The sequence below is a fragment of the Mauremys reevesii genome, linkage group 1 (genome assembly GCF_016161935.1).
Source record: "Mauremys reevesii isolate NIE-2019 linkage group 1, ASM1616193v1, whole genome shotgun sequence".
NCBI lineage: Eukaryota > Metazoa > Chordata > Testudines > Geoemydidae > Mauremys > Mauremys reevesii.
In genome coordinates, this window is record NC_052623.1 from 215,976,506 (window position 1) to 215,992,875 (window position 16,370).

The 16,370-nt window shown below is 47.3% G+C and overlaps 1 protein-coding gene across 4 annotated transcripts in view; it reads right to left on the minus strand.

Annotated features, from left to right (window-relative positions):
* Window positions 1-2,637: 2,637 nt before the first annotated feature.
* Window positions 2,638-16,370, minus strand: part of FAM131B (family with sequence similarity 131 member B) — a 51,259-nt gene continuing 37,526 nt past the window's right edge. The window contains exons 3-7 of one of the 4 annotated variants that reach the window (XM_039518374.1): window positions 15,985-16,020; window positions 8,503-8,596; window positions 7,474-7,671; window positions 7,033-7,176; window positions 2,638-6,535 (exon numbers count right to left, since the gene is read on the minus strand). In XM_039518374.1, the coding sequence (XP_039374308.1) occupies window positions 5,991-6,535; window positions 7,033-7,176; window positions 7,474-7,671; window positions 8,503-8,596; window positions 15,985-16,020 (1,017 nt within the window). In that variant the 3' untranslated portion in view covers window positions 2,638-5,990. Of the gene's footprint in view, window positions 6,536-7,032; window positions 7,177-7,473; window positions 7,681-8,502; window positions 8,597-9,125; window positions 9,161-12,171; window positions 12,527-15,984; window positions 16,021-16,370 lie in introns of those variants that run through there. The other 3 variants (XM_039518364.1, XM_039518379.1, XM_039518387.1) reach the window with 3 other exon arrangements.

Consider the following 16,370-nt stretch of genomic DNA (forward strand, 5'->3'; position numbering starts at 1 on the left):
GAGCAGGGTTGGGCTCTTACTTGGGGCAGTTGCTGGCTGGTGCCCACAGGAGGAGGAATACAGTATTCTGGCTGTTCAGGGGAGACAAGGAAAGAAGTAGGTAACTTCTTGAGTGTGGAGAAATCTCCCTCCCCCTCCTTGTCTTCCAGAAGGGCGAGCTAGATGGCCTAAGCATAGGCTTGGAAGGATTAGATTTTTATTGGTAATGGTCAGTAAATGCTGATTTCACTGTACACACACACACACACAAACTAATGAAAAAATATTTCCATTGACAAATGAAATTTACAGCTAGGCAAAGTAAGAAAAATGCTGCTTGAGAACTTTGCATTTGATCTAAAGATATTTACTTTGTATATTTTGACATGACATGTTGACAATTTGTGTTTTAACACTTATGAAGCTATATAACTTTTTGAATCTCAACATCTGTCATTAAATAATCATTGTCTGACCTCCCTCATTTTCACCCCCCATAATTTCATGCAACTGTGAAAACTGAAATAGATAAAACTAGAAAAAATAATTAAAAATAATATTGATATTATCCATCAAAATTATATATTAAAAATCGAATTCTGCCAAGCCTACTTATGCAGTACTAAGCTCTGTAACAGCACTTGAGCTACATACACCAGGTTGGGATAGTCTCTTTCTTATTCTGTGATTAACCTCTCCAGCTCCTTTGCAGGGGTGTTATTTTTTAAAAAGCTTTTCTCATCTTTTTTGCTGACATATTTCCTCCACTCCCTCCTTTTCCCTGCTGCCTCCCTCCCTTCTCCAACACACACACCTTTTCAGATTTAGAAAATAGTGTCCTTTTCCCTGGCTGTCCTGCTGGCTCCACAGACAATTTCCATTTGCTGGACATAGTAAGGATGGTCTAGGCTTTAGCCACACACGTGGCCAGCCTATACATCTCAGGGCTATTCCAAAACTCAAGTTACCTTGGACCTGGCATGAAAATAGGCATGTACCTTGGCTGCAGAAGCTGTATCACCCCAGGAACCCACCACAGTGCCCAATACTTCCCACAGACTTGCCGCTGCCCTACAATCACAGGACAGGACTTATCTGTGGTGCTTACCTTTCCCTCTCAGCTCCGAAGTCCCAGCGTAGTCAAAGAAAAGGGGTGGAATTGGCAAGGGTGACTAGCCACTGCCTGAGATCTGCCAATTCACATGGAAACCGAAGAGCTGCCAGATGGGAATGACTGTCAGTCACTACGAAGTAGGAACAGATTGGAACCAGTCATCTAGAAGCGATAAGATCGGTGTCCCCTTCCTCAACTCCCTGAGCCATTTCACCAAACCTAAGGATGTATTGGAACTGATGCCCTACAGATGAAAGGCACCTTCCCCTTGTCCCATTCATTCAGTCAGTTACCCCAACCTGGAGCCAAATTGAAAATTGTGCTTTAGAGATGAAAGACCCTATATCCCACTTCATGATTCCCCTGAGCCAGCCACTCACAGGGACACACTGGAACTGGTGCCCTAGAGGCAAAGACTCCAAATCCCATTACTCTGGACTAGCCAGTTCTTACCTACCCTGTCCCCCCCCACACGCAACTCAGCCCAACCCATGAACAACTTATGGGTTTAACAACAGTAATGTGAACTGGCCAGCTGGTGGCAGTAGAGGGCACAGGAGTGCGAAAGAGCTCTGCCTGTCTGAGAGCTGATTCAACTGCTAGAGTCACCCACGTTTAAAGAGACATTTCTCTGTTAAGCAAAGAACAGAAGTCATGGCTCCTGCTAAAGTCTTAATGGCTTTACGGCAAACAAAGGCAGGGAACCCTCTAGCTACACTGCTTCAAGCAATTTCAGAAATATTTCATGAGTACAGCTCTGCTCACAAGTGACGACTCCAGATCAAACTTGCTTACTTGACAAATAAAAAGATGTTTGTTTTTGACTGTCAGCCCTGCAAACTCAGCTGGGCTCTGAGAGTCAAGCTGGACTCTTTCCAGATCATCCCCTAGAATAAAGAATCTGCAAGTCAAATTGTGCCCCCAATGACACCTGTGGTAACCCCATGGCCCTCAGGAGGTTGGCACAGGTGTTACTAATTAGAACATAGAAAACAATTCTGCAGATGCTGCACAAGAAGGAATAGGTTCCATTACCCTCTTTCTGAGTTAGGCTGGCTCTGCAGGGATAACTTGAGTAAAAAGCAAGTAAAAATCTAGGGCCAAGATTTTCAAAAGGGACTAGTACCTTTGCATTTCTCAGTTTTTGGATACTTTCAGTAGACCTGATTTTCAGAAAGTGCTGAAAATCAGGGAGCCTTAAGGCATCTGAAATTGGCCCCCCAAAAACTGATGAATCCAAAACCATGTGTCACTTCTGAAAACCTTAGCAACGTGAGAAGATCTGATTCTGGATACAGGCAGGGTGCAGGTCTGTTGCATAAGACAAGCCCATTTTTATACAGTCACTTTTTAAGGTAGAATCACATTTTTCAGGAGACTCAAAGTGACCTATCAGTTTGTGATTAATATTGTCCATTTGGGTCTCACTTAGGCAATGGTTGGAGGCCACGGGAATGCTGTGTCCAGTCAGGTTCCTGGCAATGAGAAAGGCATGTGTGTTCTTGGATGGTAGGGATACCAGGGGAATTCTTTTGTGCGTGTGCAAAAAAGGTAAGATCTTTATTTGCAAAAAAGCAAGATCTTTATGGGAAAATCTTATAGAATTTAAGAACTTGAAAATAATAGGTTTCTGTAGAAATTACTCTAAACACCGGTAGGGTTTAATAGACAATGAGATCCCATCTATAAGCTTTTTGAAATTGGGCTATAGAATTCTGTAGCAGAAGTATAATTCTCTAGCGGTCAGAAAACTCTGTGGGAAGGTTTTCACTTGCTATTACATTCTGTGGGATTTTCATAAGGTAAATTTCTTTTCTTTTTCTTTTTTAGTCTTTGTTTTCCATGTAATGTGTGTCCCTCTGTCACTTCTCTCCTATGGAGAAAATGCACCTCATACATTTGTCACACATATTACCAAATGCACAACTTGTCTTCATTAAAAAAAAATAGACCTAACCAAGATTACCCCCTTGTCCTGGTCCTGTGAATGACAAGGTGGGAGCAGGATACATTTGAAGAGACACTGAAATATAATTATCGTAAACATCCAGGTTGGTCCTGGCTAGGCCCTCAGAGCAGAATGGTTCAGAAAAATAAGAAGCAGGCTTATTGAACCTTACTCCACCGCAAAAGAAACACCCCAAAGAAACACAACTTCAGTTTCCCTGAAGGTTCAAAAAAAAAAATTGAGTTAACTTTCATTTGTATGTCATCTGCTGCAGTGCCCATGCTTTCCCAGTTTCTCTGTTCTTGCTAGTGAGACTTCCCCAATCCATGCAGCAGCCAGACCAAAGCAGTTCAGATAAACTCAGGATAATGAGTCCTCCCAGGATTTTGGGAGGTGCTTTATCCAACCTTCTCAACCTTGGGAGGGTGGCACCAGAATGTGTAAACATATTTAAGTAGATATTGAAACCTCATCACCCAGGAAAGGAGCAACCTCCCCTGGGAGAGACAGGGAAGCTCCAAAGAAATGGGGACAAAGAGGTGGTAACAAATGCTTTTGTCGCATATCCACCCCCAAGCGTCAGCTTCACATAATCCTCCCAAACACTCCTCCCAGTGGCGTTTCCATTAGAGGTGCAGTGGAGAGGGAAGACAGGTCCTCTTGAAACGGAGCTTGCCAGAGAGACTCAGAAGTTCACTGTGGAGTTCCCTATAATCCCAATTGCAGGTGGGAAAGGGTGTGGGCGGAAATACCATCTCCAAGACTCCATGTCTAATTCACCCTCCTCTTGACTCCTGGACATGATCCACTTCTGTTTTCCTGTGGCTGTCTCAGTTCCTAGCCTCCTGGATAATATTCCTGCTACATTCTCCTCTCCTGATATGTACTCCTTCCCTGCTAGGTGGGTTGGGTTCCAAATCTGGATCAGAAGAGGAACATACCTCACTCTCCCATCCTGCAAGCAGCAATACCAATTTGACCATCAGGGAGGAGAAGACAGAGAGGAGACAAATGTCTGTATTCCAGTTGAACAGAGCGGCTCTGGCTTGGAGCAAGTGGGGATGAGATGCCTTCGGGGTAGTGCAGAAAGAGGGCAATCTCCAGCTTTGTTAATTTATCCAGTCCCCCACCCTTAACTTGCCCTTTGTTGGCATTTCTTTGCTTACACACTGCCCATATTTCAGCGAACACCCAACACTTCTACTATCCCCTGGTGGTCATGTTCTGCTGTCTGAACAATGATTGCCCCCACACAATTTTTGCCTCCTGTTTATTCCCTAGCAAGAGCAGCGAGGAAACAATTGGTTAAATACCTATTTAAAGTCCTTTCTCCTGCAGTATGTCTGCAGCAACAAGAAGGGGAATCACATGGGATCAAAACCCCATCAGTCCATGAATCATAAACTTTGTTAAAAAAAATATAGAACCCGTACAAATGGGGAAAAAACCCCATAACCCAGCCTTCCCCACCCCTGAAAGAGAGATGGGAGGAATGAGAAAAAAAGAAAACAGTGCCAAGGAATATTTACATTGTCAAGAAAAAACAGAAAATGTAAAGCAGGAAAGAGAAATGAACAGGAGGGAGGAGAAAAATTCCCCTCCCACCCCCTTTCCTCCATCCACATTTGGCACCACAGAGGGACTGGGGACACTGAGCATGGTATGGTAGTTATGGTCAGTGGTGGCCAGCCCACAGGCCTTTCCCTCTGTTAACCACTGTGTTTAGAACCATTACCCGGCAATATAAAACTGTAGAAAAAGAAACAGCAACAAAACTCCAATATAAACTGGAAAATGGTGATACCGTTTGTTCCTGCTGTTCCTGGCCTCCCTGAAGAGGAAAAGAGGGAAGGATTCAGCCAGCAGCACAGAGGTGGACAAACTCCCAAATCCTCTGGGAAACTCAGCTTTATGTTACCGTGTCTATATAGTAGAAAATAGCAGGTGACCCCTCCCCATGCATGTAGTGCCCAACACCATATGGAAATAGCTTCCCCCCTCTCTCCCGCAGCTCCCAGGCAGACAGACATGTCAGAGGGAGCAAAAGAAAAATGTTTCAAAGAGACTGAAGCACAGCTGTTGCCGTATGGGTTTAGGTCTGTATCCACAGAGCCTCACCATCCATACCAGAGCACAGCCCGTGTCCACAGAGCCTCACCATCCATACCAGAGCACAGCCCGTGTCCACAGAGCCTCACCATCCATACCACAGTACAGCCTGTATCCACAGAGCTATGCCATCCATACCAGAGCACTGCCCGTATCCACAGAGTCATGCCACCCATCCCAGAGCACAGCCCTTGTCCACAGAGCCTCACCATCCATACCACAGTACAGTCTGTATCTGCAGAGCCTTGGTTCTCATGTCAAAGAACTGTACAGTATTTATCATATAGCTCATCCATCCTATTAGTGCAGTGGCTATATCCATACAGCCTTATCCTGTATATCAGCCATAATCCCTCTATCAGTGCAACCTCTATCTGCACAGCCTTGTGCCCTGTTCAAAACAAACTCTGTATTCACATATCCCATGGATCAAAGCAGATTGTAGCCCCAAAACAACATCAATTCTGCCAAGATAGATCCTATCCATACAGCCATATCCCTGTCTCAAGCCATTGTTTGTATCTTGGTAGCCACATCCCAGCATCTGAGCAGTCTGAATCCACAGCCAAACCCTTGTATCAAAAATATTTAAAGTCCAGAGTTCCCTGAGCCCCCAGCATGCTGTCCAGAACAGGGGGCCACGGAATCAGTCCATGATGGTGGGCAAGGAGGGCTCCGACCCTGTCAAACACCTCCAGTCCTTTACTTCCCTTTTGTTAAAAATGAAATGTCAGAATGACAGGTGCGTCCGCCTGGGAACCTGGGAGAGGTTTTCCTGTCATTTCATTCCCCCTTCCCCTCTCCCATTTGGTAGTGGTGACGGATTCCTCACTGGCAGCATCAATTGTTTGCTTCCCCCTCCTCCTCATCAAAGGACTGCACCCCGGACGAGGTGACATCCGAGACCTTGCGGCTGAGTGCGGCATGTTCCAGCTCCTCCCGAGGTGACAGTGACTCCAGGTCCCGGCATACAGCATCGTCCTCCTCTGGAGAGGTCTTCTTGTTTAGCAGCGGGGCCTTCTCCAGTAGTGGGTTCCCTTCCTCCTCTGTATGCACCCCCATGTATGTGCTGGATTCGGCCCCACCGCCACCCACTGAGGCAGTCTGAGGGGGCCACATGTCAACAAGCCCCGGGTTCTGGAGCAGGGCCTGTGGTTGCTGCTGCTGCATCTGATGCTGCTGGATGAGGCTACTCTGAATCACTGTGCTCTCCTGCAGGTTGGACTGGGTCTCCTCAAAGTTCTGGCCTAGGTAGGAACCAGTAGCTGGGGAAGCAATGAGGGACTGGTCGCTGGTCTCCCAAGCATCAGAGGAGCCCAGGCAATACATGCCCTGAGAGACATAGGAGTGAGGCCAGCTGTCATACTGTGTCTGGGCCATGTGATCTGCAGAAAGAGAAGGGGAGAGAAAGGGGGAGAGTGAAGGGGGGAAAGAAAGAGTGCAAAGGGAGGAATTGGAGAGAGAGAATGAGAAAGAGAGTGAGACAGGACAACAGAAACAGTAAGAGACAGAGTGGGGCAGTGGAGAACAGAGAGAGGGGTCAGGGAGGACAGGAAAAGAGAGGGAGGGCAAGATGGGAGCCATTGGAAATGGCAGACAGACAAATCTGCAGAACCTGCGTATAACAGGTGATGCTGGCCTCCCCTGCTGTGCCCAGAGGCCCAGGAGAATGGGGTCTGGAGCTTGTCTGTTGGGCCCTGACTCTATGGGCAGCATCATGAGTGGGGAATATTCCTCTGTCTGCCAGATCTCAACTCACGAGAAAGGGCAATGTTGACCCCCACAGAGGATAAAGAAACTAGTAGGGATGGAAAGGAACCTGGCAGCAAGGATGGGGGAGGGCAGGGATGTCCCAGGACCAGCGGGAGGGGGTAGGGCTCACCCTGGTTCTCCATCAGCTCCTGGTAGTTCTCACTGTAGTTGCTTGCTGGGTTCTCCTGGTTGGAGTTGACACTCACATCCTCACCATCCATGGAGGACCAGGCCATGAGAGTGGCCTCAGAGATGGCAAACTGCTCCATCACCCCTGCGCCAGAGAGAGACAGGGAGAGACAGTGGAGACATGAGGAGCTCCCCACCTACCCCCACCTCACTGACACCCCTGAAACACTGAACCTATCTATTCCTGCCTCAATGATATCCCCTGCTCTGACCTGCACCTCCTCACCAAGCATATCCCCCAGCGAGTCCCCCGGGCCTTCATCTGAGCTGCACCTCCCTACCCCATCTGTGTGCATTCCCCAGCAATTCTCTTCTCCGGCTCCCCTTTCTCTCTCTGCTCTCAGACACCCCAGCACCCCAGTGTGGTGGAAGTCAGGACTACCTGCAAGGAATCGGGCCTCCTTCTCGCCGTCGCTCAGGTCAGAGTAGGCATCAGCATCCTTGCGCACCGCCTCATGTGTATGCAGCTGTTGCTGGCTGTTACCTTTGTCCCACCCTTGCCACTCAATCATGTGAGCTACACGACCCTGTCCCATAGCCGTTGGCTTCGTGACGTGATCCTTCATGCTGCGGGATATCCCTAAGGGGCCAGACATCAGAAAACAAGCAGGGGCTATTACACAGCTCCACGGCTATTTGTCACTCTATTCACCCTTCCCTGGAAAGGGGCTCCCCCATCGTCCCCTGGACTCCTTCCCTTAGATGGTGCCCCCTCCCTCCCTTGCTGTGGGGCTCAAAAGGCCTATTAAGCAACTCCAGGAGTTGTAATTGCTCTCCATACCCATCCCTGATATGGTTTCCCATCATTTCATGGATGGGGTCCCACTGGGGGCACAGTAAGGAAAGGAGGAGAAACCCAGAAGTGAAAGAGCCTGGAGAAAGAATTCTCTTTTTTGCCCAGCACAGAGTTCGGTGTTAGGGGAACAGTGGGTACAAGAGGCAAATCCCAGAAATGGATGATCTAGGAGACTGAAAAAGGGTCTTCTCCCAGGACAGTCTTGAGGGAAAGAAATTGAAGAGGTCTGAGCATGGGGGCACAGTGAGAAGATCCGGAGGGGTATGAGACAGACTTGAAGTTTTAAGAGGCAACAACTGAGATAGGCCTGAGGCTAGGCAGTTGCAGATCAGAAAGGTCTCGAGTTGGGCAGATCAGTGAGGAGAGGACAAGGGTTAAGGGGCAGCAATTAGAAGAGCAGTGAGAAGAGGCCTCAGATTAAGGGGCAGCAGTTGGGAGAGCAGCAAGTAGAAGAGGCCTCAGGGTATGGGGCAATGGTAAGGAGAGGTCTCAGGTTGAACAGAGAGTGGGGAGACACCTGGGTTTGTGAAGCAGCAGCAGGGAAAACAATGGGGAGAGGCCCAAGGTCAAAGGGAGAGGAGCAGTGGCAAATAAACCCAGGTCAGAGGTTCTCACCAGAGAAAGACGACTTAGCCAGAGCCCCGATTCCATAAGCATTGGAGTTCCGCTTCAGCTTGGGGAGAATTGAGGTTGTGTCTTCCATGGACAGCTGAAAAGAGAGAGAGCATGAAGGTGTGAAAGAGAAGGACAGATGAAGGAAAAAGAAAACAAGAGAAGGAGAAGAAGGGGATAGAAATGAGAGATCAGTTGAAGAGTTCAGGAAGGCATATAAGGTGTCCATGAAAAGGTTATGATTTGCTAGTTATGATTATGCTATCGGTATGCATGATTCATTTTTGTATTTAGAGTTATAGATATTGACTCTATACTGTCTGTAATTCAAACTTGTGTTATGCCTCTGGGTTACACCCCAGACAATTTGGCATCAGCACTGCCTAGCCTGCTTGATGGCCCATTAAGGTCCATCAGCTGTACAACTGACCCATTGAGAGAAGGCAGATACACCTTGTGACTCAGCACAGCATGCAGGGATATGCCTATGGACAGAACTCTAAGGCTTTTCCATGCCATGTGCAGGGTGGCTTGTGCTTGGAACAAAGGAAGCACAAGCCACATGGGAAAAGGACTATAAAAGGCATCATCATCATCTCCATTTTGTCTTCAATCCGGCTTCTGACCTCTGGAGGAGCTGTGCTTGAAACTGAAGCTCTGAACAAAGGACTGAACGACCCATCCCAGCGGTGGATGTACTCCAGAGACTTGATTTGAGTTGGCAGTTTATTCCATCACTGCTATAAGCCGGAACCAAGAACTTTGGTTAAATTACATACAGAAATGGCAATTTTAACTTTCATCTATATTTCTTTCTTCTTATGAATAAACCTTTAGTTTTTAGATTCTAAAGGATTAGCAACCACGTGATTTGTGGGTAAGATCTGACTTGTATATTAACTTGGGTCTGGGGCTTGGTCCTTTGGGATCGGGAGAACCTTTTTTCTTTTACTGGGGCATTGGTTTTCATAACCATTCGTCCCCATAATGAGTGGCCCTGGTGGTGATACTGGGAAACTGGAGTGTCTAAGGGAATTGCTTGTATGACTTATGGTTAGTCAGTGTGGTGAGACCAAAGTCCTCTCTGTTTGGCTGGTTTGGTGTGCTCAGAGGTGGAGAACAACCAGCCTGGGGCTGTGACTGCCCTGCTCTAAGCAATTTGTCCTGAATTGATACTCTCAGTTGCGTCCTGCCAGAGGCCGCATCGTTACAGGAGGTGACACAGCTCAAAAGGTCAGGAGGCAAGAAGCAGTAATAACAGGGGAAGAATATGCTTTTGACCATTTTTTTCTCACGTTTTAAATAATCTGTATTGAAAAAAACAAAATGAAGAAGCATGTGTCAGTGATGATTCCCTCTTTATTCTGTCCATTCACAGCTATATATATATATGTATAAACACACAAACAAACAATAATAATGGCCTCATCCTTGTGACTCCCAGCCATTCCCTTCCCTATGCTCAGCCTCAACTCTAGAGAGAGGGGGACACTAAACCACCACATAAGCCAGGGGTTAATTGGTGTTTGTTTCTCCTAGGAATACATTAATCCTTGATTAATCCTTCTTCCTTGAGAATGACAGGGTTTGAACTCCACATGCTCCTCCACAAGAGCTAGTTGTTCCAGCTAAATCCACCAGGTTCCCTCATACATTCCAGCCAAAATCATCAGACTTTGGGGTTGCTTATAAAATTAGGCACCTATGGGCTGATTTTCACAGGGGCTGAGCAACCACTGCTCCCACTCCCACCAATTACAGGTGAAGATATAGGTAAACAGCCCTTTTGAAAATCATAAGAGCATAAGAATGATACTGGGTCAGACTAATAGTCCATCTAGCACAGTAACCTGGCTCTGACAGTGGCTGATGCCAGATGTTTCAGAGGGAATGAACAGAACAGGACAATCATCAAGTGATCTCTGTCATCCACTTCCAACATTTGACAGTCAGAGGCTTAGAGTTATAGTTTTTGCCTTCACAACATCCCCTGGCAATGAGTTCCACAGGTTGACTGTGCATTGTGTGAAGTACTTTTTGTTTTTCTTAAGCCTGATGCCTCTTAATTTCATTGGGTGACCCCTCATTCTTGCGTTATGTGAAGGGGTAAATAACACTTCCTTATACTCTTTCTCCACAGCATTCATGATTTTATCATCTCTTCTCCAAGCTGAAAAGTTCCAGTCTTTTTAATCCCTCCTCATATGGAATCTGTTCCATATCTCTGATGTTTTTTGTTGCCCTTTTGTTTCCATTTCTAATACATCCTATAACCAGGCCCACAGTGTTTCAAGCTGGGCACCCAAAAATGAAGACACTCAAAATTAATGGAACTGTTTTGCTGGAAGGTGTTAATAGCTGCTATCAAGCAACTGTTTGATCTAGGGGCAATCACAGAACTTGCTAAGGCTGATGAGTGTGCTAGCTACCCTTCATTTAGGCTAAATGGAAGAAGCAATTAAATGCCTCTATGGAATAAGATTTCTGGAGACAGTGGAAGCCACCATCCAGGGCACTAAGCCATATGCAAGGCCAATCTGAAGCTAAGCAATATGGCCAAGGGATTTCCCTGGAGATTGATCTGGGCCACTGATTAAATAGGGTTCTGTATGTGTCTTCCTGTGTCAAAGGGAGAAAGCAACAAGAAAGCCAGAGAGCAGTTATGAGCATGGCCATGAAAGGAAGCAGAGGGACAGAGCTCCTTGGGACACAGGATTGCCTGAAAAGGCAGGCTTTGGAACTGTGAGCAAGGAAACTGCCTGTTGCTGTTTGTTTCTACTGCAATCAGGGAAACAGGACTTTGTACATTCTTTGTAAACAAACAGGTTTGCACCATAGAAATACTTGACTGTATCATCAATTTCTCCTTCTAACTGAAATAATTCAGCAAGGCCCCAAATATTGGCTAACCGCTCAAGAAAGTGCTCAACAGGGATTTTTGAAACAATGGTCCTTGGAGTGTAAATAATTGTATATACAGGGAATGCATGCAGATATTGTTTAGTGCAAGGATTTTATCAGCATAAATTTGGGATGGTTCCATTACTCACTAGTGACAAAGCCACAAATCATCCAAGAGCCAATAAAACTTTTTCCTCTACCACACCACCATGGATTCTGTACATGCCACAGATTTTACAGGAATACTATTTTAGGAACATTTAAAAGAATTTTTACAAATTTTATTGGGACTCTAACTAGTATATTTCTATCCTTGTATCCAGTTGCTCGAGTTACCTACTGTACAGGGCTCATATGAAGCCATGGAAACCCCAAATAATGTCTTTATTAAATAGCATTTTGATATATGAACAAATAATGATTTTAAGATCTGATAATTCAGGCACTTCCAGTTGTCCCATTGGAAGCTGGGAATTCCCTTTCAAGTGATATGAAGTCCCTATTTCTAGCATAGCAGTGTCACGAGATTTGAAATGTAAATCTGTCAGTGGCCTGGGATTGAGCCTCATCTATTCTGGATCTCAGGCAGGTGCAATTAGGGGGAGAAAATCATACTTGTGGGAAGGAAACATCTCTGTGGCTGGCTGATTTTGAAAAATGGTGATTGAGTGAGAACAGAGTGCTGGAAGGAGTCCCAAGGGAGTGGGCACAATGAGGGCTGAAAGATAGGGAAGCACAAAATAGTTTGAGCCATCTGATACATGTATTTACCCCTGGAGACCAGCTCCACGTACTGTACATGGTGAGACACACAGAGTTATTGTTGGTACAGTTCTTCTGGGGCTTGTGGTAGAGATGAGTCTTCATTAAGGACCTGAATGTGCAGAGGAGACGGCCTGAAGAATAGGGATGAGGTCAAGGAAAGCATTCCATGCATGGGGTGGAGTGGGAAAGGGCAAAGATGGAAGTGGACAAAGGAGATGAATATGATTTCAAGGCTGATTGTCGCTGGTGGAATAGAGGGCAATGCGATAAGATTCAAGGTCAAAGATTTAGGCCAGAGTAGAGTTGTGTAGGGTATTGATAAAAAGTGTGATGGACAATGGAAAGCCAATGTAGGGATTCAATGGTGTGTGTGTGTGTGAGAGAGAGGGAGTGGGCGGGGGAGGTTCCTTATCCCCTGACAGTTGTGGCAAAACCTACATGTAGTACCTGGTTTCACTTGTATATTTTTCCCCTTGAGTATCAATTTATTTCAGCTAACCAACAAGAAAACATGTACTCTCTTTTGCATAACACCTAGCTGTGGACAATCATATAAGTATGAACAGACCTGTGAAGGGCAGCTAATACAGTTAATGCGATGGATCTGCAAAGCAGGAAACTACAGCTCCCCTCAGCTCTCTCCACACTGTACATTCCCTTTTCCCGGGCTAGTGGCCATGTATGGAGAAAGGCCCTGAACCAGGAGGTGGCTGGGCTCAGCTGAGGAGGAGTGGGGGTTGTGGGAAGAGGAGCTGAAGCAGTGGCCACATGGTGGCAGCGGGGCGCTGGAGAGAAGCTGGAGGCGGGAACAGTTGCAGAGCTGTGTGTGGATCGGGCTGTGACTGCCCGGCATCACAGCTGGGGGCAGGGCTGTGCAGAGTTTATGGGGGAGCAGCAGCAGCTGGACAGGGAGCCAGTACAGAGGGGCCCCAGTGAGACACTAACTGAGCCTGTCCTGGAAACATGCAAACTCCTGTTTGCGTGAATAGAGACTGGGCTGGAGAGGACATCCCAGGCACTAGGCCTGAAGAGTCCTGACAGTCTATAGTCTATAGGCCTTCCCCGTGGACCCAAACAGGAACTACTCTTGCTTTCTTTGAACTGCAACTGTTTAATCCTCTGTAACTAGGGTATCTGTCATCTTTCCCCTTCCTGCCAGCCCTAGGAAAATATCTTTTCCCTTGGTCATGTGTCTGAGCGGTTAGCGAGACCCATCAGGGCTAAGCCTACAAGGCCCAGTTGCTGAAGTACTTATAGTGCTTGCCTTGGAGTCACAGCGTACCTGGCGCTAGGATTGCCAGGCGTCCAGTTTCCAGCTGGAATGCCCAGTCGAAAAGGGACCCTTCAGCTCTGGTCACCACCACTGACTGGGCCATTAAAAGTCCAGTCGGTGGTGCCGTGGGGCTAAGGCAGGCTCCAGGGCTGTCCTTAGGCAATAGCAGCATAGGTGGCTGTGTAGGGCACCCGGAAATTTGGAGCACCCCTGGGTCTTAGTGTCCACCCTCCTGCCTCTTCCTATCCCTGTTCTGACCCTTCCTGCAGGCTCCCACCACAGCTGGTTGCTGCAGCCTGGTGAGTCTTCCTCCCGAGGGGATCTAGTACTTAAAAGTGAAAAGGCCTCCCAGCCTGCCAGACCTATTAGCACAACACTGAAACTGTTAAAGAGCCATTCAAGGGGTAATGAAGTCATTTAACAGGCATTTGCCAACCTCCATGTATATACTGTCAGTTTCTGAATTTACTGACCAAAACAGTTGTGCATGACTGTATATTTACTCAGAACATGTTAGTCTACAGGACCTTAGTTTAAAATTTGCTTTAAAAATATTTCATTAGTGTGTTGCTGAAGATTATAAAATCACATCTCTAAAACATCCTTGCATAGATTTTTAGATGCACAATCTGAGTATTCATCTTTAGCCTTAAATGCTTGGATCTTCAGACATATGTTTTTTTAAATAAATCCTTCAAAAGACCACCCTTATCTAAAATACACGTGAGCCCGGGCTGCCGTTGGGCATAGGTGCACCAGTTTAATAATACTGCATAGGACCCCATAAATCCTAAGGATGGCCCTGGCAGGCTCCCTGCCTGCTCTGGCTCCATGCTGCTCCGGGAAGCGGCCGGCATGAACCTGCGGCTCCTAGGCACAGGGGCGATCAGGGAAGCTCTGCGCACTGCCCCTGCCCTGAGCTCTGCCTCCACATCTCCCATTGGCCAGGAACTGCAGCCAATGGGATCCATGTGGGTGGCACCTGCTGGCATGGAGCTACCTGGCTGCCCCTCCACCTAGGAGCTGGGCTGGACATGCCAGCTGCTTCTGGGAGCAGCACGGAGCCAGGGCAGGCAGGGAGCCTGCCTTAGCCACAATGCACCACTGACCGCAGGGAGCTGCCTGCGGTAAGCAATACCCGGCTGGAACCTGCACCCCGAACCCTCTGCCCCAGGTCAGAACTCCCTCCCACACCCTAACCCCCTCCCAGAAACCACACCCAAAACTCCCTCTCTCAGGTCGGAACCCCCTCCCACACCCTAACTCCCTCCTAGAGACTGCATCCCAACCCCCTGCCCCAGGCCCTGAGCCCCCTCCCAGATCCCACACCCCACACCTCTTCCTGCACCCCAACCCCCTGTCCCAGCCCTGAGCCCCCTCCCGCATGCAAACTCCCTCCTGAAGCCCACACCCTCCCTTGCACCCCACCCCCCTGCCCCAGCCCAATGAAAGTGAGTGATGGTGGGGGAAAACGAGCAATGGAGGGAGGGAGGATGGAGTGAATGGGGGTGGGGCCTTGGAGAAGGGGCAGTGCCTTGGGGAAGGGGTGGGGTAGGGGATAGGGCAAGAGTGTTTGGTTTTGTGCCATTAGAAAGTTGGCAACCCTACTGCACTGCTTGCACCTTTGGGGTGTGGGTTGCTCCATTGCTGAGCAGTCCCAATAATCACATGACATGAACTTCAGAGCCCACATCTTGCGAGCTGCCAGTGCTAGAAATACTTTTGGGGGAACCAATACAAATGGCTTCAGCACCAGGAAACTTTCCCCTGCACTGATATTGCACTAGCGAGCAGAGAAAACGAACACAAATACGGTCACTGCAGCTTAAAGATGACCTGCAAAAAGGGGGAGAAGTAGGAGCAATGGTTTGTATCTTTTCTCTTTTCTTACAGTGCATGGAAAAAGCCTTGTTTTTAATCTTTGCCTTTGCTTGGTTTTTTTTCCTCCCTGTTGACAACAGTGGTCAGTGCTGAATACTCCAGAGAGAAGCATAAAACCCCAAACACCTCATTGTATAACACTGTCCCGTAAGGATACATTTCTTCCTAACCTCTGAAGGTGATATTATGCCCTGACCAAGAGTATTAATAACCAGATATGCCACAGATATACCTCAATAATCCAGCCATACCCAGAAACCCCAGAATAATCTAGCAGCCTCAGAGATCACACATAGTCACCCAAAAATGGCTAGCGACAGCTCAAGATCCAATGGCACCTACAGATCCCATAGCTATCTTCACTAGCAAAACAACAGGGGACCTGGAGACAACCCAAATCCACCAACACACAGATACTCCCCCAAATATTACTGCAAGGTCTATCAACAGCCAGAGACCCCATAATGATGCCCAGAATTCCAGTGGCACTCTGGGCCCCCAGAGATATCTCCATAATTGTGTTCACTATTCACAGTGACAGAGTTAGACACATTCTGTTAATCCTGGGCTTCCACCAGGTGGAAACGTGAACATCCTCATCAGCTGTGCAAATGCTCCTTTGCTGCCTCTCATGAAAGGAGGAGGGCTTCAAGGTTTATACTCACATTAATACCATCCCAGGAGAAATCTGTCCGGGTTTGCTATGGAAGAGAAGAAAGAGAACATGTTAATATAACACATGGGTGTAGTGTGTGCGACCATGTATTTCTCTAGTGGCTGGTCCTAATGATTATAACAGCCTGCTACTTACTCACAGATAAAGGAGTTACTCCTTTAGCTCAAGTGGTATGGTCTTGTGCTTTTGGTTCTGAAGGTCCCGGCTTCATTCCCTCCTGATCACTGTGGTGTCTGTATGTATGCGGCCATGGTTAATGACATAAGGGATTGGAAATATACAAAGAAACAGAGAGGGAAAAAGAGAGAGAGACAGACAATATATAACCCTCTGATAGGAACTCCCTGCATTCACACTGCCTTCTGTTGCTGAACA